General features: G+C 57.0%; 2 protein-coding genes across 7 annotated transcripts in view; one reads left to right on the top strand and one right to left on the bottom strand.

The window, feature by feature from the left end:
• Window positions 1-469: 469 nt before the first annotated feature.
• MPND (MPN domain containing) lies at window positions 470-11801 on the top strand. Of its 2 annotated transcripts, none has more exons than XM_033133513.1 (13): window positions 470-531; window positions 3594-3853; window positions 4470-4706; window positions 7094-7226; window positions 7785-7869; window positions 8056-8152; window positions 8424-8496; window positions 8577-8653; window positions 9316-9484; window positions 9575-9645; window positions 9804-9893; window positions 10501-10593; window positions 11366-11801. In XM_033133513.1, exons 1-13 carry the CDS (start codon window positions 483-485, stop codon window positions 11450-11452), a joined length of 1521 nt encoding a protein of 506 aa, XP_032989404.1. In that variant the 5' UTR covers window positions 470-482; the 3' UTR covers window positions 11453-11801. The 2 variants fall into 2 exon arrangements, with proteins under 2 accessions (XP_032989404.1, XP_032989405.1); XM_033133514.1 differs by lacking the exon at window positions 470-531 and adding an exon at window positions 3467-3519.
• The window catches only part of SH3GL1 (SH3 domain containing GRB2 like 1, endophilin A2), a 41769-nt gene continuing 26207 nt past the window's right edge, over window positions 4701-20262 (bottom strand). Inside the window, exons 2-12 of one of the 5 annotated variants that reach the window (XM_033133518.1) lie at window positions 17365-17433; window positions 17052-17124; window positions 15980-16123; window positions 15434-15567; window positions 15122-15280; window positions 14721-14824; window positions 13951-14075; window positions 13728-13784; window positions 13123-13240; window positions 10857-11031; window positions 6678-6982 (exon numbers count right to left, since the gene is read on the bottom strand). In XM_033133518.1, coding sequence (XP_032989409.1) covers window positions 10899-11031; window positions 13123-13240; window positions 13728-13784; window positions 13951-14075; window positions 14721-14824; window positions 15122-15280; window positions 15434-15567; window positions 15980-16123; window positions 17052-17124; window positions 17365-17433 — 1116 coding nt within the window. In that variant the 3' untranslated portion in view covers window positions 6678-6982; window positions 10857-10898. Of the gene's footprint in view, window positions 4792-6677; window positions 6983-10856; window positions 11032-11935; window positions 13241-13727; window positions 13785-13950; window positions 14076-14720; window positions 14825-15121; window positions 15281-15433; window positions 15568-15979; window positions 16124-17051; window positions 17125-17364; window positions 17434-20262 lie in introns of those variants that run through there. The other 4 variants (XM_033133520.1, XM_033133521.1, XM_033133522.1 and 1 more) reach the window with 4 other exon arrangements.

Below are 20262 nucleotides of genomic sequence, written 5' to 3'. Positions count from 1 at the left end.
TGCTGGGATTCTGATAGGCGTTGCACTAAACCTGATATCAGTTAGGGAAATGCGACATCTTTACTATGTCAAGTCTTCCAGTCCATGGACATGGTCTGTCTTTTAATTTATTTAAATCTTTGATTTCTTTCATCAGTGTTGTGTAGTTTTCAGTATACAAGTGCTGTACCTGTTTTGTCAGATTTACATCAAAATATTTTTTTGAGCAACTATTAACAGCCTTGTATTTTTAATTCCAATTTTCACATATTCATTGCTATTATACAGACATGCAATAGATTTTTGTGTGTTGATCTTGTATCCTACAACCTTGCTGAACTAATTCATTTATTATTGCTGGGGAAGTTGTACGTTTCTTGAGATTTTCTATGTAGACCGTCATGTCATCTGCAAATTGGGCTAATTTTATTTCTTTCTTTCCAATCTGTCCAACTTTTATTTCCTTTTCTTGCCTTATTGCTCCGGCTAGAACTTCCAGTACTATGTTGAATAAGAGTGGTGAACGTGGACATCTTTGCCTTGTTCCCAATGGTAAGAGGAAAGCATTCCGTCTTTAACCTTTAAGTATGATGTTAACTAAAGGTGTGTAGAAACTCTTCACCAAGCTGAGGTGGCTTCCCGCTGTCGTAGTTTGCTGAGAGTTTTTATCATGCGTGGCTGTTGAATTTTGTCAAATGCCTTTTCTGGATCCATTGATATGATTGTGCGACGTTTCTTCTTTAGCCAATGTATTTGTTTTCTATGGCTGCTGTAACAAGTTATACATTTAAGGGGCTTAAAACAACACAAATGTATTATCTTACAGCTCGGTAGGTTAGAAGTCCTACATGGATCTCCCAAAGCTAAAATCAAGGTGTTGACAGGGCTTCGTTTCTTGCTGGAAGCTCAAAAGATGATGGTTTCCTTGACTTTTCCAGCTTCTAGAAGTTTCCCACATTCCTTGGTTCATGGTCTTGTTTCTCCATCTACAAAGCCAGCAACACAGGGAGAATCCTCACATTGTATAAGTCTGAACTTCTTCCACTATCACCTCTTCCTGACTCTCTTCCACTTTTAAGAACCCTTGTGATTACATTGGGAAAACTTGGATAATCCAGGATAATCTCCCTATTTTAAAAACAGCTGATCAGCAACTTTAATTCCATCTGTAACCTTAAATTCCCTTGTCCAGCTAACCTGACATATTCACAGGTTCTGGGGATTAATTAGCACAGGGACATCTTCAGGGAACCGTTATTCTGCCCACCACAGCCTGCTAAATATGGTGGCTGGACCCACAGTGGATGTTTGGGGGACTCCAAAAGGAGGCCTGAGCTGGAGAAAAAGAATAATCAATTCACATTTATCCAGATATTACTGGACGGATTTTTGAATATGGAACTAGCCTTGCATCCAAGAATAAACTTCACTATGTCATGGTGTATAATTCTTTTTATATATTGCCAAATTCTATTTCCTAATATTTTGTTAAGGATTTTTGCATCTCTATTTATGAGGGATATGATCTGCAGTTTTCTTTCTTTGGAACATCTTTATCTGGTTTTGGTATCACGGTAATTAATGCTAGCTTGATCAAATGAATTGGGAAGTATTCCCTCCTCTTCAATTTTCTGGAAGAGGTTATACAAAAGTTGTGTTAATTCTTCTTGGAGCCTTTGGTGGAATTCTTCATCTGGACCTGGAGATTTCTTTTTTTGGAGTTTTTAAATTGCACATTCAATATCCTTAATGGTTATAGGGCGAGGCTGCTTGGACTTTATACACGTAGCCAAAAATAGCCTTTGGAATCCAATGGAGAGCTGTGTGACTGGGCAATCTCTAATAAAACGATAACAATACCCACCATAAAGGGTGCTGTAAACGGTTAATAAGGTCACAGAGGTTAATTTTAATTTTATTTATAAAAGACGATGGGGAGCCATAGGATTTAGAGCAGGGAGGGAGGTGGTCATAGCTGCATCCCTCTGAGGCCAGGGCAGAAGATGGACAGTGCGAGGGATAAGTATGGAGGCCTGAGTCCAAGGAGATAGCCAAGGCCCATGTGGGAGAGGCTGGAGGTTTGGCCGCGGATTTTGGAAGAGTCAAGTGAAAGTGGGCAAGAACACGGCAGAATAAACAGAGTTTGGGGGCTGGGCGATGCCCAATTGGTGGCTGGACCTGTGGTGGATATTTGGGGGACTTCAAAAGGAGGCCTGAGCTGGACAGAAGGGAATAATTAATTCACATTTATCCAAGATCATACTGGATGTCAAGCCCTGTTCCTTGAAGTGGAATAATCACCTCCACGGGGAAACCGAAGTGAAGCCACTTGGCCAAAGTCAAAGAGCTGGGAAGTGGTGGGGCAGGATTTGCAGTCAGGTCCAGTCTAATTTCAGACCACCCTGGCTGGACGCCCCTGCCCCCAATGTCCTGTCTCCTCTTCCTGGCTGGGGTCCGCGTAAACCCATCCGTGGCTGAGCCCAGCCAATGGCTCCCCACAGCCTGGAGAAGCCCCCACCCGGGGCTTTTAGCTTAGTGGAGGGTGGGGAGTCCCGGTGCTGGGAGGTGGCGCTGCGCTACGAAGTAAAGGTCCCAGGACAGGGTTTGGAACAAAGAAGAGGGCTGCAGCCAGGCGGAGTACCAGCAGCAGGGCTCCGCCCAAGTGTCCTTGAGTGCTGAGGGTGTGGTCGCACCCCAGAGGCAAGTTTTGACCCGGGAACTGATTGGCTGGCTGGAGACAAATACTGCAACTGATTGGTTATGTTTGGTACGAAGCTCCTGTTGATTGGCCGAGAGGGACGGCTGCCCATTGGCTTAGTCCGAGTTCTGCAGGAGCTGCATCTTAGTGGAATTAAATAGCTATTGCTTATTGGCTAAATATTAAATGACCTTCCTATAATTGGTTAGCGTACTCTGCTCTAGCCCAATCGCGAAATCAGCCGTGGCGGACCCGGAGGATGGAAATTAACTCTTTAGAAACTACCTCCTGACTGAGCGCTTTAGATTTTCGGCGCCTGGCGGCTTCTGAATTCTGGCCGGAAGCCCCAGGGAGCAGTGGCTAGTTCTCCCGTACCTCAGTTTCTCCCCCGGTCTTAACGGCCGAGACCTGTGGGTCCGTCCAGAACGGTGGCCGTGTACCTCAGTTTCCCCGCTCGTCCTAGCGGGCTGAGACCCCCGCGACCCCCCAACCCCAGGTTTCAATCCTATTGGTGTTGGCATCGGGTGGAGCCACTAGTTCCCTGATAGCAGAAATCCCGGGCCTCAATTTCCCCATGAGCTCTCGGTTACCACCTCCCTCCCATAAAGAGTGCCCTCAGACCTCAGTTTTCCGAATGACCCAGGAGGGCTGAGCCCCCGGTTCCCTTTCCCAAGTGCGCAGGCCCGGGCCTCAGTTTCCCCGCTCGCCCTATAGGGCCGAGCCCCCCACCCGCCCACCGGCGGCAGCCAATGGCTGGGGCGCTTCCCCCCCATGGGGGCGGAGCCGCGTCACACACTGGGAAGAAAGAGCTGGTGCGGCGCGGGGCGGAGCGGCCATGGCAGGTACCCTGGGCCTGGCGGGGTGGCTGGACAAACTGAGGGCGCGCGGCCCCTCTGCAGCCTCTCGCTGCCCACAGCTCCGGAGCCGCTGTCCCCGGTGGGTGGCGCGGGCGAGGAGGCGCCAGATGAGGACGAGGACGAGGTGGAGGCCGAGGACCCGGAGAGGCCGGCGGGAGTGAGTGGAGCGCGCAGCTGTGGCGGCGGCGGCAGCGGGGCCGGAGCGGGGGGCTGCGGCGCGCCGGGGGCCGCGCTCACCAGGCGCGCGGTCACGCTGCGCGTGCTCCTCAAAGACGCGCAGCTGGAGCCTGGCGCCGGGGTGCTGTCTATCTACTACCTGGTGAGCGCCCCCCAAATCCCATCCCATCCTGGCTGGGGCAAGAAGGGGAAACTGAGGCCTGGAGAGGAAACCACTGCTTTATTGGTCGTGTGACCTCATTCAATCTCTCAGTATCCTAGTACCCTCCTCTGTAAAATGGGATTTTTTTTTTCTCCTATGGGGTTGTATGACGATTAAATGAATAAAGTGCTCAGCAAGTTGCCTGCTACACAGTAAGGGCTTTGTGTTTGCTGTTATTACTATTACTGTTATTGTTGTTCAGTTTGTGAATGGTGCGATTTGTGAACTGAGCACCTGCTGTGTGCCAGGCTGTATGATGGGTGTTGGGGGCACAGTAGTGATCAAGGCAGACCCTGTCCCCGCCCTTTGGAGGCTCACAGTCCAGTGAGGGGAGGGAGGGACAGACACATAACTGGGCAGTTTTGATTCAAGCTGATCAGGACTGTGACAGTGGACAAACAGGGAGGCATCTTAGATGCAAAGCTTCCTGGAAGGGTGCTGTAGTGGGAAGTGGGTGCCAAGCTCTGGGAGCAGCATGGGATCAGGGAGGACTTTCCAGAGGAGGGGTCTTGGTAGGTACTGGGTCCTGGGCCCAGCCAGCCCACCTCTGCTGCAGGGGAAGAAGTTCGTGGGGGACCTGCAGCCCGATGGGAGGATCGTGTGGCAGGAAACGGGGCAGGTGTTCAACTCCCCCAGCGCCTGGGCCACCCACTGCAAGAAGCTGGTGAACCCGGCCAAGAAGTCAGGCTGTGGCTGGGCTTCCGTCAAGTACAAAGGCCAGAAACTGGACAAGTACAAGGCTGCCTGGCTCCGGCGACACCAGCTCCATGTGCCTGCAGCTGCCGCTGATGAGGTGCGTCCTTCAGCCTCCTGGAGCAAGCCGTCCTTGACTCATTGTCAAATAGGAGTGCCCAGAGACAGGACATTGGAGCTGGAGCCTAGAGGGATGAGCAGGAGTTTGTGAGAGCCAGATGAAGGGAAGAGCTTTCCAGAGAGAGGGAATGGCATATGCAAAGCGATGTAGGCACAAAGCAATACATGCTGCTTAGACAACCACGTTTAGCTGATGCAGCCAGCGGTTCGTATGTGTTACATAACTCAGGGGGCTGGAGACATTGGCAGGAACCAACCAGATCTGGAAAGTTTTTGAAAGCCATGATAATCATAGATGTTCCTTGAATGTTCACCAGCTGGGTGAACTTGGCCAAGGACCCTCTTTGGTCTTCATCATATGTAAAATGGAAATGATAACAGTACCATGTATATTAGACATATTTAGATAGAGTAGATATATTGTATACATTTAGCTGGTAAGTCTGAAATCTGTAGGGCTGCAGGCAGGCTGGAAACTCAGGCAGAAGTTGATACTGCAGTCATGAGGCAGAATTCCTTCTTTTCCGGGAAACTGTAGTTTTTGCTCTTAAGGTCTTTCAACTGATTGGATAAGGCCCACCTATTTTCACGGTTAATCTCCTTGACTGAAATTCAATTTATTGTAGATATGAACCACATCTACCAAATGCCTTCACAGCAATACCTAGACTAGTATTTGATTAAATAAGTGGGTACTAGATCCTAGCCAAGTTGATATACAAAACTAACCTTCACACCAGGGTATAGGCCCATTCATTCGGCAAACACTTAGTAAATGCCAACTGTGTGTCAGGCCCTGTTCTAGGTGTTGTGGAGAGAGAAAAAGGAAAAATCTCCTCCCTCATGGGGAGACAAAGAAACAAAATAAATAAGTCCATCTTATAGTATGTCTCAAGAAAGGATGGGAGGTGAGGGTGGAGAAATAGAGTGGTCAGGGAAAGCCTCACTGAGAAAGTGGCATTTGAGAAGAGAACTAAAGGAGGGGAAAGAGGGAGCCATCAGAGTATCTGGAAAACAGCACATGCAAAGGCGGTGGAGCTGGACCATGCCTGGCGTGTGGGAGAACAGTTGGGAGGCCGGTGTGGCTGGAGCAGAGTGAGTGAGGGGGCGAGAGGGAGAAGGTGAGGGCCGGGAGGGGACGGGGCAGGTCGTACAGGGTCTTGTGGGCCATGGGGAGGATTTGGGCTTTTTATCAAAAAAGGTGGAAGGTGGGAGCCCCGGAGGGCTGTGCGCAGAGGAGGGATTGGACCTGACTCAGGTGTTCACATGCGCCACCTGGTGGCTACTTTGGGGAAGACAGACTGAGAGGACTAGGACGCAGGTGACTGTACTAGTCCAGGTGGGCCATTGAGGTGGGGAAGAAGTGGGCAGATTCTGGCTAATTTTGAAAGTGGACCTGATGGGATTTGCTGATAGAGCAAAGAGCAAATGTTGGTGTTAAGAGTTTTGTTCTGAGCAAGTGGGTGGACGGGGTTGCCCTCATCGGAGGTGTGGGGATTTGGGAGGAAATTTGGGGGGACCCTCAGGCGCATCGTGGCTGTATTGAGTATGAGAACCCTGTGAATCCTCTGCGTGGAGACGTCGAGGGGCAGCTTGACCTCTTATCTGGAGCTCAGGGAAGCCCCGGGATGGAGACAGAACTGTAGGCGTCGTCAGGGTTTGGCGGGATTGGAGCACTGATAGTGGAACAGGACTCCTGGAGGGGTGCGGGGTGGGAAGACACCACAGGATCCAGCCCTGAGCAGCGAGGGAGAGAGTGGGAGTCCAAGGGTATCCTGGAGAGGTGGGAAAGCTGGCTGAGTTTGGGGTCCCTGAGGAGTTCCCAGGGGTGGGCGGACCTGCCAGGTCAGACGCTGCTAGGAAGGGGAGGAGGACGGAGGCTGAGATGTGACTTGGGTTTGGACACAGGGAGGTCACCTTGGCAAGGGAAGTTTAGGAGAGCTCAGAGGGAGAGGTTATTGAGAGAATTTAATAAAATAATCCATGCAAAGTACATGCTTCTTGCTCAATGGATGGAGCAACAGGGCATATGGTCAGTTCTTTGCACACATTAACTCATTTCACTCTGATGCCAACCCTATTGGGCTGGAAGTCATTGTACCGTTTTACAGAGCTCAGAGCAGTTAGGGCGCTTGCCTTAAGTACACAGCTTGTTTAGGGTTCGAAAGTAGGAATCGTCCACGTGAAGGAGCTCAGGCCTGAGCCGTTGCCGGAGCCTTAGGCCGCCTTTACTCACTTTCTCCCTCTAGTGGACACCTGGAGCAACGGCAGGGAATTAAAGCTTAGGACGGAGGTCTGGGTGGAACTTGGTGTGGGGCGGTCACCCAGCTGAGGGTCCCACCGCTGTCTCTACCCCTACCCCGCCAGAGCCCTGCCAGCGAAGGGGAGGAGGAGGAGCTGCTGATGGAGGAAGAGGAGGAGGAAGTTCTGGCAGGGGTCTCAGCGGAGGACAAGAATCGGAGACCACCTGCCAAGGGCGCCTCCGAGCCTGCCCACCCCGGTGAGAGGGGTGGGGGAGGGCAGGCGGCGGGCAGAACTTGAATGCGGGAGGGAGGAAGCTGGGGTCAGGTTTAGCCTTTCTTATCCTCAGTGCCCCCAAGATGTCTGGCTGACTTCTTAGCCCCGCTGCGTAATTTCACTCACCGCCTTACCTTACTTCTTAAGCTCTAACGCTGGATTTTCTTGCTCCCAGTGTCCAATTTCTTTATGTGCTGGCCGATTTCTTCACCATGCTGCCTGATTTCCTTGCTCCCCAATAGGATTTCTTTGTCCTTTGCCTGATTTCTAAACTCGCTGCCTGATTCTTTGCCCCTCCCCCCCAGACCTAGTTTTCTGAGGTCCTCACCTGATTTCCTGAGCCCTTCATCTGATTTTTAAATCTTTGTCCGATTTGTCAACCTGCCACCTGATTTCCCAGTCCCTCAGCCTGATTTTTAAGACTGTTTCTGGAGTTTCTTCTTTCTTGCGTCGCCCCATCTTCGTTTTCCAGTTCCAGGCAGGGGAGGAACTGACGCTGCCCTTTTTACCTCCCCCCGCTCCCCCGCCCCCCTCCCTCCAGAGACCACGCCCCCGGGCAAGCGGGTGGAAAACAAGATGCGGGTGCCTGTGAGATACTGCATGTTGGGCAGTCGTGACTCTGCCAGGTCAGACACATCCCATACCAGCCACACTAACCCCTCCCCCCACTGTTTGTACTTGAGCTCTCACCAGCATGCGGGGAGGGAGCAAGAACAGGGGTGCGGGGGACAGGCCTCAGATCCTCAGAGCTGCCTGGAGTGGGGAGCCAGCTTGGGGGTTCCTAAAACCATGGAATCTTCCGGCTCCTATAGAAACCCCCACACCCTGGTGGAAGTAACATCCTTCGCAGCCATCAACAAGTTCCAGCCGTTCAACGTGGCCATCTCCAGCAACGTGCTGTTCCTGCTGGTGAGTCCCACCTTGTCCCTTGGGGGCCAGGGACACCCAGGCCTGGGCAAGAGGCTGGGGCACCCAGGAGGGAGGGGTTCCCTGGGATGTCAGCTTGCTGTGGGCAGGGACCTTGTTTGCTTGTTCACTATTAGTAAACAGTAGGCGCTCAATTAGTGTTTGCATGGAGGCGGGTGGGCTTGCCCCTGTACATTGCAAGGGCCCTGGCCCCAAGGACGGCATGGGGGCCTGGTCCAGCCTGAGCATGTCTTCTGATGTCCCTCCTCCCCAGGACTTCCACAGCCACCTGACTCGCAGCGAGATCGTGGGCTACCTGGGAGGCCGCTGGGACATCAACAGCCAGAGTGGGTATTAGCGGCCCGGTGGGCAAGGGGGTGTTTGGGGCTGGGGTCCATGTCCACACCTACTTCCCGCCTCTGTGCAGTGCTCACCGTGCTGAGAGCCTTCCCCTGTCGCAGCCGGTTGGGGGACGCAGACACTGCGGCCACCATGGAAGAGGAGGTGAGGGGGTGTACTGGAGGGGGCCTTCTGGGGAGGGCTTGGGTGGACACAGCTGCCCTGGCGACGTGTCCCGGCAGCTAGCACAGAGTCAGCGCTCAGCAAATGTGCAAATGAGTGTGTGAAGTGAGTCCGTCTCTGCCTGGCACTTAGTAAAGGCCAGGTAAGTATTCGCTGCCATTCTTAACGTTTTTGTAACGGCGCTTAGCGCTCTACACCCACCGTCTTGGCAGCGCCGTGTGTGCCAGCGCACACCTTCCTTTCTGTCGGCTCCTGCCTCCACTTGCTGAAGGCCTCCGGGATGCCTGCGCCTGCTCAAGTGCATGCACATCCACATCTGTTTATTTATTGAGCGCCAACTGTGTGCCAGGCATTGTTCCTTGAGCCGGGGACACAGCAGGGAACAACCCTTTTGCCTTTGTTTCATGACAGGTGTATCTTTTAAAAATGTATTTGTTGACTGCCCCCCCCACTGGACTCAGTGAGGGTGGAGGAAGTGCCTGTACTGGTCACTGCTGTGTCCCCAGGCCTGGTACACAGCAAGTGCTCAGTGTTTTGCACATGTGGGGCTGGATGTGTGCCAGGCCCACTGGCTGCAGGCGTGGTGGGAGCGGCACCAGGGCTGGTCAGGCCCTGGCCTTCCCGAGCCACGCCTCTGCCCGCAGATCTACCAGAGCCTGCTCCTGCGGGGCCTGTCCCTGGTAGGCTGGTACCACAGCCACCCGCACAGCCCGGAGCTGCCGTCGCTACAGGACATCGACGTGCAGATGGACTACCAGCTTCGGCTCCAGGGCTCCAGCAATGGCTTCCAACCCTGCCTCGCCCTGCTCTGCTGTAAGTCCTGGGCTGGGGGCGTGAGTGCGTGAGTGCGTCTCCTGGGCCACCAAGCCCCCCAGGCCCAGCCCCCTCTCTGTCTTCCCACAGCTCCTTACTACTCTGGCAACCCAGGACTGGAGTCCAAGATATCACCCTTCTGGGTGATGCCTCCCCCTGAGGTAGGTGGGGCTGCTGAAGGCGGCCAAGGGCCTGGCATGTGGGGCGTGGGCGTGGAGGCTTGCAGGGTGGAGCCAGGCACGTGGGGCCCACTGGCCCCGGCCGTCATGGGACGGGGGGCTTAGGGTGGCTGGTGGTGACCAGCTGGTGTCCCTGCCAGCAAAGGCCCAGTGACTACGGCATCCCCATGGACGTGGAGATGGCCTATGTCCAGGACAGCTTCCTGACTAATGACATCATTCATGAGATGGTGAGCTCACTCCCGGGTGGGGCAGGTGGGGGCTGCTCAGGACACGGCAGGACTCAAGAAACCAGGGCCCCAGGCAGGCTCCTCTTCTGCAGAAAACCACTTGTGGCTCTCAGGATCAAGTCCCGGGTCCTTGCCGCGGCCGCGCCTTGCTCCCTTGCTCACCCATTTGGCCTCCTAGTTGATCTAGGCCAGGCTAGGGCCAGTGCACCTGGTGCTGCTTCTCCGACTGGAGACACGTGGAGGACTGCAGGTGCTACCCCGATGGTTTTTAATACTCATGGGTCAACAGGCGTTTAAAAAAATGGAGCTAGTTTGTTACACCTGTGGTTTCACAAGAATTATTGGGATGAGGCTTAGGCAGCAGGGGGCGATGTCAGGCCTGCGTGATTTGAAGCATCACATTCTGCATGCCTCCCTTGGCCTCTGGGGGGGGGTGTCAGTCACCCTGACCAGGACCCTCCTGCAGGGCTCCCTAATTGCTCCCGGGTGGCACTACTCTGCAAAGCCCCGTGAGTAGTGGCAGCGCCTGTCCTGCTCACTGCTGTAACCCCAGTGCCGGTGTGGGGAGGGAGGGAGGGAGGGGGTCCCAACCACCCCTGTCCTGTAGATGCTGCTGGTGGAGTTTTACAAGGGCGCCCCAGACCTCGTGCGGTTCCAGGAGTCCTGGAGCCAGGAGCACACCTACCTTGACAAGCTGAAGGTAAAACCAGCCCCAAGTCCCGTGAACCCCTCCTAGAGGAAGCCCCCCAAGCATATATCCACTGGCAGCCTGAGAAACACTGATTTCCTAACTTGTTCTGTACAGAAGTATTTCAGCTGGAAATGAACGCTGCTGCCTAAGAAAAGCCTTGTTTCACCACACAGGGGTGGTGGGGGCGGGAATCATCATCCAGTGTGCATGAAAAGGGTCAAGCCCCGCAGACCTTGGACCCACGGAGCGGAGCGTGGGGAGGGGGTGCTGACCTGGTTTAGAGCGTGCAGAGCAGGGGCTGTAGTGAACTGCGCTCACAGGCCCCACAGAGGGCGACATTTAAATGAGGCTCCTCTGGTTGATTTCCTGCTTGAAAGGCATTTTCGGAAGACATCCTCAACTCTGCTTTGCACAGAAACGCAGTTTTGCACGCTTGTTTTGTTCAAACTTAAAAAAAAAAAAGACCAGGGCTTCAAGTTGCCCCTGGTCACCTCCCACCCCAGCACAAGGTGGGGGTGGCCGGCAGCTGCCTTTGGAGGCCTGGAGCTGAGTGGTCCCTGGCAGGCGGCGTTTGTGGGATCGAGGCTGGGCTGCGGGTAGGATTGGGAAAGTACAGCTACACCCCCACCAATTAGTCAGCAGGGCCTTTGGTTGCTCAAGGCGCCTCTCGTCAAAAACAAAGTATGGCTTTACAGACACTGTACCTCGGCCAGGCGGGGGCACTTGTGCCTCGGGGGCAGGAGTGGGGCCCAGTCCTGCAGCGCAGTCCTGCTTGTTTCAGGTCTCCCTGGCCAGCCGGATGCCCAAGGACCAGGGCCTGTGCCACGTCCTGGAGCAAGTTTACAGCATCCTGAAACAAGGGAGCTGAGGACACCGGCCTCTGAGGACCCGGGGGGCCTCCTGGTCAGACTGAGTCCCCGCCCCCGCCCCTGGTGGCTCTGGGTGAGGGGGACGGGGTTAGGGGCTTTGTTTGCGGCTACACTGCTCTGTTCCTATGTGACCGAGTTATGCGATGGCTGGGACTCAGGTAATAAAGGAGAGAAGCAAGCAGCCCAGGCATGTGTCGCGCCCTGGGGTGGGGGACCCCCAGCACTCATCACCAGGTGCATACGCTACTGTCTGGACGGTGGTGCATTCATGGAGCTGTGTGTGTGGACGGTGCTGGGCTGACCCTAGCGCTGCCCCTTCCGGGGGCTGTGGGAGGGGCGTTTTGGGGACATACCTCCCACGCTGGTGGCTGGGTAAATGACAGCCACCCTTTATGGGCTCTGACCAGAGACCCCTAGGGAGGGCCATGAGTGTCTGGGTGAGCTGGGAAAGGCCTGCCCTGCACCATAACCAGTCAAGAGGCTATAGAAAGAGACATTTAATACTTCTTTTTTAAAAAATCAGGAAGACATTTCCATCTGCCCTAGACTGTGACCAAGGCTATGCTGCTTGGGTTGGTCAGGATGCGTGTGTGTCCCCCAAGTAACGGTGTCCAGGGGTCTGTGCAGGGTCACTGCAGGAAGGGAATGTGAACCAGGCCCGAGTCCCCCCACTGAGACCATTTCAGGCTAGGCCAGAGGGGAAGCACCTGCAGGGCGGGGGCCTTGCTGGTCTGGGCAGCTGCCTGCCTTGGTCTGGAGGAGATAGCCGGGGCCACTGCAAACAGGGTGCGGCTGCCAGCCTGGGGGCCCCATGACCTTCCCCAGCGTGACCCCAGAAGCCAGGCTTCTGGGAACATTGACTCATCAAAGCCTTTGTGCTTGACCTTCGGCAGAAAGGAAACTGGGGGGGGGGGGGGTCCCATGGTCCCATGTGTGACGTGTTGTGTGTGTGCTGTGTGCGCAGCTGGTACCAGAGAAACGCTCCATGTGCTTGGCTGGGGGTGGGGCACCGGCAGGCAGGGACTGAGGGAACATGGGGAGGGGGTGAGCACGGGTGTGTGGGGCTCAGTGGCCTGCAGCTGAGGACAGGGCCTGTCCTTAGAGACCTGGCCCCTGAGGACCCCTGGACGAGGCCCTCCCAGGAGGTGGCATCTGTGGGTGAGCAGGCGCCTGGGAAAGTCTCAGGAGGACTTAAAAGCAAGGTGCCGAGTCTCAGTCAGGGGTCCTGTTCGTACCACCCCGTCGCACAGACTTGCCATCCCCTCCCAGTGAGGACAGGTCAGGGTGGGCCAGTGTGGAGGGTGGGGGTGTGTGTGCACGCAGGTGCGCGCACCCACAAGAGTTCCCAGTCCGGGGGGGGCAGGAGGAAGTTAGTGTTTCTAAGAGCACCTTAGTGTGAGCCCCCTCAGGGCAGCCGTGTGGAGCGGGGAGGGGAGCCCCCCCCCCCCCTCCGCTGTGGGTGAGAACTAGTGTAAACAGGGGCCCTGGCCTCCCCGCTGGCGCTGTTGCCCTGAGAACAGCGCCCTGGCTGCGCTTTGGGGCAAGTGGAATGCAGGCGACCTGGACGGAAGGGCGGGCAGGCCCACGCCGTCACTGAGGCAGGGGCACCAGCACCTCCACGTAACTGAGGGGGAAGAAGCCCGACTGGCCGTGGAGCATGCCCTCGTACCAGTTCTCGTCGATCTGGTTGGTCAGCGTGATGATGTCGCCCTCGTGGAAGCCCAGCTCTCCATCATTCTCGGGCTCAAAGTCGTACAGCGCCTTGCAGCTCGGCTGGTCCAGGGGCGCTGGGGGTGGGCAGGGCTGGGTGTAAGGTCTAGGTGTGCCGCTCGGACCCAAGGCTCCCTGGGCCTGCTGCCTCGATGTGCCTCAGTTTCCCCCAAGGAGAGCCACTCTTTCCTCTTGCTCCCCAGAGTCATTGGGAAGGAGGAGCAAGTGACACGAGAGATGGAAAGGGTTCTATGAATGGTCATCACAATGCTCCTGGATGGAGCTGGGGGTGCCCAGTGCAACTAGGATGGCCAGAGCCCACTGCCCTCAGGGTGCCGCTCAGAGATCCTAGAGCTGGTGGGTGCCCCGGGTGTCACAGCAGCCCCTCTTGCACACGGCGAGGCGGAGATATGCTGCCTGGCACCCAGCCCCATCCCTGCTGGCAAGGGGCTGAGAGTACTGACCACAGTGGGAGTCCCCTTCTACCAGAGAAGCAGAATGAGAAAGACCCTTCCAGAACAGACTGGAAGGCAGTGTTATACACCGAGGCAGGGGGACACTCACGCATGCTCCTGCTGGGGGTCCGGATGGGCTTGTCAGAAGAGCGGAAAGACGACGAAGCTGCTTGCACACAAAGCACAGAGGTAGGCTGAGAACAGTGGGTGAGGCCTGGTCCCATCCCTGGGGGCCCCTTCTGCAGGGTGGGCAGGGGCACCCGGTCCCACAGTCTGGGTGGCGCGGCCTTGCTCTGAGGCCCTGGTACAGCGTGGCCCTCTGTTCCCGTTACCTGTGATGGCGGGAGCCGGCGTGCAGGGGAAGCCCCCATTGGGCTGCTCAGGCTCTCCCAGGTCGAAGGGTTCCCGGGCCTTGGGCTTGTATTCCCGCTTGGGGCGCGAAGAAGCTTCCCGCATCCTGACAGCGAAGGGACAGGCGTGAGCAGCCACAGGGGCTGGTCCTCAGTCTGCCCTGAGCCCGCCGTGTCAAGGCCAGGGAACAGCCCCCCCAGCTGTTTATACTGCTGCCACGTGGGCAGAGAGGCGCTGGGGAGGCTGTGAGGGGGACACAACACACAGGGGAATCCCAGGGAACCCCCAGACCAGTTCCCCAGACTCGGCCATTTCTCATGTTGCCAATCAGCTGGGTCTTACTGAACCCTGAAGCCCCCTCAGCCCCAGCAGGGAACCACTTTTCCACCCGAGCGCCTGCAGGACAGCAGAGGTGGAGGAGTCCCTGGGGTCAGCCCTGGGTCAGCCCACCTCCCTCAGGCTGCCTACGGTCCTCAGGTCACTCCAGCTCACTCCTTCGGAGACCAGAACAAGCCCAAGGAGGTCCTGCTCTCTCCTGGGACCCCCCCACTCCCACCCTCACAGCTCAGAGTGTTTGTGAAAAACGAGCTCCCAGGCTCTGGGTTGTGCTCCCAGCAGGGCTAGGCTGTCGGGGGGAGGTGCACGGGGCATCTCGGGCTAGCGCAGGAATCTGCAGTAGCCACTCTAGGTTTGCAGGGACCCCAAGGCCACTAGGCTTTTCCCGGCCAGCACAGAGGGGGAAGGGGCTCACCTCCGCTTGAGCTTGTTGGCCAGCTCATCCAGGATCTGCACGGCCTGCCGGTGGTAGTCCAGCTGGGCGTCCACCAGGGCGGAGAGCTGGCTCACCTGCTCAATCTGCAAGCGACCAGCCAACAATGAAGAGGGGGCCGCTCTCTGACCCCATCTGCAGGCCACCTCCTGCAGGGAGCCATCCCAGACTGTTTCAGGCACAGGGGCCCGGATGACCCTCGAGCTGCAGCAGGACAAGGGTGAACGGCCCAAAAAAGAGACCCTAAAGCCTCAGGGGGTTCCCCCACTCTGGTCCGCATTCCCCCTTCACGCCCTGAACAGCACGGAGTCCTGGAAAGCTGGCACCCTCATTGGGCTTGTTTTAGGGGCCCCCCAGGGTGGTCCCTGTGTCCACGGACGTACATCGGTCTCCAGGAGGTTGTGCATGCTGGTCTCGGCCACCTCCTTGGATTCCTCAAACTTCTCCAGGGCCTGGCGCAGCTCCTCATCAGGGATCTTGCCCTGCCGCTTCTTCTTGTAGTCGAAGTCTAGGCGGCGGCCCTCCAGCTTCTTCAGGTGGTGCTGAGGGAGGGGACGAGGCTCACACGGGCAGCTGGCGCCCGGACCCCCACGCAGGCCGCCCCAGGCCCAGGATGGGAGGGGCCTCACCGTCTGAGTGAGGGAGCCCTGAGGGCTGTCCTGGGGGGCGGGCAGGGACAGGCCATCACAACGTACCTGGATCTCCTTCAGGTCTTTGTCGCACAGGTTCTGGAGGGGGTCGATGAAGTTCTGCTTGACCTCTATGTCCAGGGAGTCCTTCACCTCAGCCAGGCACTTCATGGACTCCCCCGCATCTAGCAAGGCGTCACCTGCGCAAGAAGCCAAGACACCCCCAACTTCCAATCTGCCCCCTACCCCAAAACCAAAACCATGGACCAGAATTCACAGAAAGGTACCCTAAAGTCTGAATCTGAGCCACAGTGGCTGAAGGCTTGCAATGACAGGTGACAAACTATCCGCCCTCCCACGCTCTGCGGAGACAGGTTTGCCCTGAACCAGCTGTGGTGTTGGGGGCTTTCGCTCAGGCTTTGCTGGGCTCCTCCTCACACCATGGGGGGCACAGAGGGGCCCTCCCCCAGGGACTAGCCAGCACTACAAGAGGTTCTGGAGCTCTGGAGGTAAGTGCCCTGCTCGCCAGTGTGGGGAGGCTCTGGGCCCCTGGGCCTCAGCCTGGCCGCCTCCCGCCTCCCTGCCGAGGCCCGGCCTTCTCGCCGCCCTCACCAAAGTTGGACTCGCCGCCCAGCTCCTTTCCATGGCGGATCATGCACTCGCCCAGCAGGCCTTCTGACTGCGGGTAGCCAGGGTTCTTCACCTGCCCTCGGATCTTGGAAACGGTGTTGAGCATTGTCAGCTTGGCCCGCGAGGCTGGAACGTAATGGGCAGGGGGCATGTGGGTGGTTTCTCCAGGACTTGCCACGCCTGTGCTCAGCCAGCACTGTCAGCTGCCCCTCTCTGCCCTGGGTCCGCGTGTCTCCCCAAGGACCATTGATTTCCACTCCAAAGAGCTCTCTTGGCCCAAGGCACCTCAGGTGCCATGCGTGCTGACAACCAGGCTGTGAGGAGAACCCCCGAGCACACTTGCCGTCCTCTGCTCTCATGGCCACAAAGGATCACGGGCAGTGGGCAGGAGAGGTGACCGGCTTCTCAGGACCCCCCAGGGTGGACTCATCCTGGAGCATGGCTCTGACCGAGACCTCCCCGCCTTGGCCTGGGGAGTAGCACCCCACAAGTGGTGGTGGGCAGGTACAGGCACCCCGCACATGGGTCTCCGCCTGGGCTGGGGTGGAAGTGTACTTGTGCCTCTGCCTACTCCGTTCTGTCCCTGGCACTCGTCTCCAATGGACACGCCTGGGTTTGCTGCCTGTCCCACGTCCATCACCTCCCACTATGAGAACCAGCATTTGGACTTTCCTCTCTCTCATCCTAGGAGACCCCCCTCATGCTCCAAACGCAGGTGTGTGGCCTGGGCCGGACATACTAGGGATGGGAATCCAATTAAATTGGTTCAAGTAATCGGTTGGGGTGGGGAGAAGATGCTCTTTTCTGCTGGGGCTGTTGGCTTTAAGGGGATTTAAGGCTCGAATGACACAAGGAATGAAAGCTGTCCGATGAAGCAGAAAGGAAAACACCTGACCCTTTAGACCCCTGGATCCAGCCATGCCTGAAACCCGCATACCCCTGGGCATTTCAGTTCTGTGAGTCTTTCCATGGCCTCTTCTTGCTCTGAAAGATTCCTGACTGACACAGAGACCTGAGAAGTCAGGGGCAGACCCCTCGCAGCTGACACCCTTACCTGGATTGGGCTGCAGGTATTCAATGGTTCTGGCCAATACTTCCGCCACAGCCTTGCTGGTAACATCCACCTTCTGTAAAGAGACAGTATGTGGGGTTTCAAAACCACCTGGACAGCTCTTGCCCTGCTCCCCGGCTCCTGCCTGCCTCACGGCCCACTGCTCTGGGGGCTGCCTGCCCAGGGCTGGGGGAGCCCTGCTACCTGTCTAGTCCATCCTCATAAGCCTCCCCAGCCCCCAGCGGTCAGAGCTGGGCCCCATGGAGGGCTGGGTGAACAGTGCCAGGGGTCAGGCGGGTACCACTTCTCCCGTTACCTTTTCCATCTCTTTGAAGTCATCATCAAGCTTGGTCCCTTCAGCCCCTCCGACCTTCTCACTGACCAGCTGGGGGGGGCGGGAGGGGAACAGAACAAGAGAAAAGAGTGTGAGTCTCAGGAGAGGAGGCCCCAGGAGCCTTCCAAGCATGTCTGCTGCTGGTGGGAGAACATGGGGTCAGGATATGCTTCATGGCTTCCCAGGGATGCTGAACTTGGCCACTGACAGCAAGATGGGTGGCCGAGCAAGGCCCTGGCTCCAAATCCACACACCGCTTCAACCATGGCAGGGGCACCTTCTGCTGGAAGTCCTCCATGCCCGGCCTGCCAGGCTGTGCCAACGGCTCCAGAGCACCCGAAAATGCCCCCAACCAGGCAGGGCCATGTACACAATGCAGACGAACCACAGCTGAGTGAAGGCCCCTCCTGGGGCTGAGGTGCCCATACCCTGTGGCGGAGCCACAGTTTAGCTATAGGTGTGGTGACGAGGGTCACCGATCCTCTTCACTCAGGGAATCGCACGCTTCCCACTCCCCATCGAATTCCTGCCTCTCAGAAGCAAGCTCAGGGATGACTGGGTACGCACTTCCCCCCATATGCCTCCTGCAGAGGCGCCTGAGAGGCAAGCACGTCTGCAGTCCTGTGGCTGAGTGAACGTGGGAACTGCTGTGTTTGACAAGAGCCGAGCGAGGGAAAGACCTGCCCCACACAGGCCAACTGTCATGGTTCTTGGAAGTCACTTCTCATGCATATTCATGTGCACACACACACACATCTGAACACCACTCTGGCATGTTTTTCATGTTTAATCACACGCATACACACATGCATACACACACACGTCCTGATGGCTGGGTAGCAGTCTCTGCCCACCCATGAGGACCCCTCCTGGGGCTCCTGAGGACGCCCGGTGGCAACCAGCCTGCAGGGGTGCTCAGACCACTGGTGCACAGGACGGGTCCACTGCCCTCTACCTGTGTGGTCTTGGGCAATCGGCTTTACTGGGCCTCAGCTTTTCCCTCTGTAGAATGGGGCAACAGGTATGCACAAAGGGGCGCACCTGGTAAGCACTGGATATCCATGCTGCCCACGCCTCTGACCACTGTTTACTTTCCCTGCGCATCTGGTCCCTCCAAGGGGACTGAGATGTCCAGGGCAGGCCTAGACCGTCTTTAGCTGCTGTGCCCCCCACCAGGGTCGAGAGGGAACTGGATAGTGTGTCCCTGAAAGTCAGTGATTCTCAACTTGGCCACACCCCAGGCGGGGACTGGGCACAGGTGAGAGGAGTGGGGGGGCTGCCCTGGGGGGACAGGAAGTGGGGCTGGTGCAGGACCAGCCAGGGGCTGTCACGACCTGGAGGTGCTTGGCCATGCTCTGCTGTGCACCATCCTCTAAGGGATCTCAGAGGAGAGGCAGGGGCTGCCCTCCAGAGTCTGCTAAGGACTCCGTAAGGAAAGACCTTGGACTCCCCTAAGCATTTTGGGGGGGGTTCCACTTTATTTCATGGGACAGTTTCACTTCTTTTGATTATGGTAAAACAGGATGTTCTCAAATTCGGTGGTTGCCAGAGAGGGAAGTGACTGAGCGGCCTGACGTGAGACTCTCTTCTGGTGAAATGGAAGCGCAGCTAAAGCACCGGTGCTCAAAACCACACCTTCCGGGCCGAGGGCACTGGGGCCAGGCAGCCTCCTTGGCGTGAGGCAGTGCCGGGAGCCACTCCCCCAGGGAAGAGCCCCTTCTTCTGAAGGCAGAGGCTCAGGCAGGCCCTGCAGCCTCTTCCAGGCCCCACAGGAGTATCACCTCCCCTTCTCCCTGGGAACTCGGGTCTCCGCTCCAGATTTACCGGGCCGTCCTTGCACTTGGGCACTGGGGGGCCGAGGAGGAACCACTGGGCTCCTAGCGGGGTTCCCGCCCCATCCCTGCCCTGGAGCTCTGGGCTGAAGCCCCACAGGCAGTGGCTGACCGTCCCCCCACATCCCTTCCCTCCAGGGCTCAGTTTTGCAACAGGCAGAAACTGATGGGAAGATGGCAAGAGGTCAAAAGGAAACGGGAAAACCAAAGAAGCCACACATGAATCCAGCAAGGAAGGGACACAGTGAAGAGTGTGGGGCGCAGACCATGGCCCAGTGCAGAGGAAACCTGAGAGGTCTATGGGCAGAGCTGGGAACCATGTGTGCGTGACAAGGCAGCACCTTTGGATGGAAGGAGCCGGCTTTCCTAGGGGCTGTGGACAGGCTAGTGGCCAACCCTGGAAGCTCGGGGTCGGGACACTCGCTGTCCATGGGGGAGGCCACCACCCCGACACTTCAGTCCTGCTCAGGTTTGTACATGTCTGTGGGGCCGACAAGACTGGCAGATGTTGCTGTGGAAATAACATGTCTACTGTGGAGTCTAGTCTGCATCCCAAATAACAAGCTGCCCCCCACAGCCCCTCGCTTGGTGCTCCCTACAACCTGATTGTTGTAGGGAATCAGGAGGAGGAAACTGAGGCACAGTGCCTGGTGGGGCCCAGCAGGCTGTGGACTGAAACCCACACTCTTCCTCTCACATCTAATGAACAGGCAGGGACCCCACGAGCTCAAGGTGTGGAGGGCAAGTCCCCCGCTGGCTGCAGCACCTCCCGGGGGCTGGCAGGGCAGAAGGGTGACTGCTGCCCAATCTCCCACAGGGCCGTGACCTTGGTGGTGTGTGGGAAACAATGTCTCTTGGGCCCCACCTGGCTGGGTCACAGCCTGAGGCAACAGCAGTGAGCTCCACAATGGCTGCCGCTGTGAAAGCCACACTGGTGCCAACACAGGGCCCAGCCCGAGCTGGAAGGTCCCCTGAGACGTCCCAGTTCAGGTACAACCCAGGGTGATAAGTCAGTGTGGGAGAGGCCACCACAGTCCAACATGCAGTG

This window comes from Rhinolophus ferrumequinum, chromosome 18, assembly GCF_004115265.2.
Source record: "Rhinolophus ferrumequinum isolate MPI-CBG mRhiFer1 chromosome 18, mRhiFer1_v1.p, whole genome shotgun sequence".
Classification (NCBI taxonomy): domain Eukaryota; kingdom Metazoa; phylum Chordata; class Mammalia; order Chiroptera; family Rhinolophidae; genus Rhinolophus; species Rhinolophus ferrumequinum.
The sequence above is the reverse complement of the archived record's forward strand: the minus strand, read 5'-3'. Positions and strand labels throughout refer to the sequence as shown.

Bases quoted from the DNA above. Each gene is read 5' to 3' on its own strand.
- MPND (XM_033133513.1), top strand. From the start codon at position 483: ATGTTGAATAAGAGTGGTGAACGTGGACATCTTTGCCTTGTTCCCAAT. The intron at 8,153-8,423 runs GTGAGTCCCACC...CCTCCTCCCCAG, and splicing joins GCAACGTGCTGTTCCTGCTG to GACTTCCACAGCCACCTGAC. The intron at 9,646-9,803 runs GTAGGTGGGGCT...TGTCCCTGCCAG, and splicing joins GGGTGATGCCTCCCCCTGAG to CAAAGGCCCAGTGACTACGG.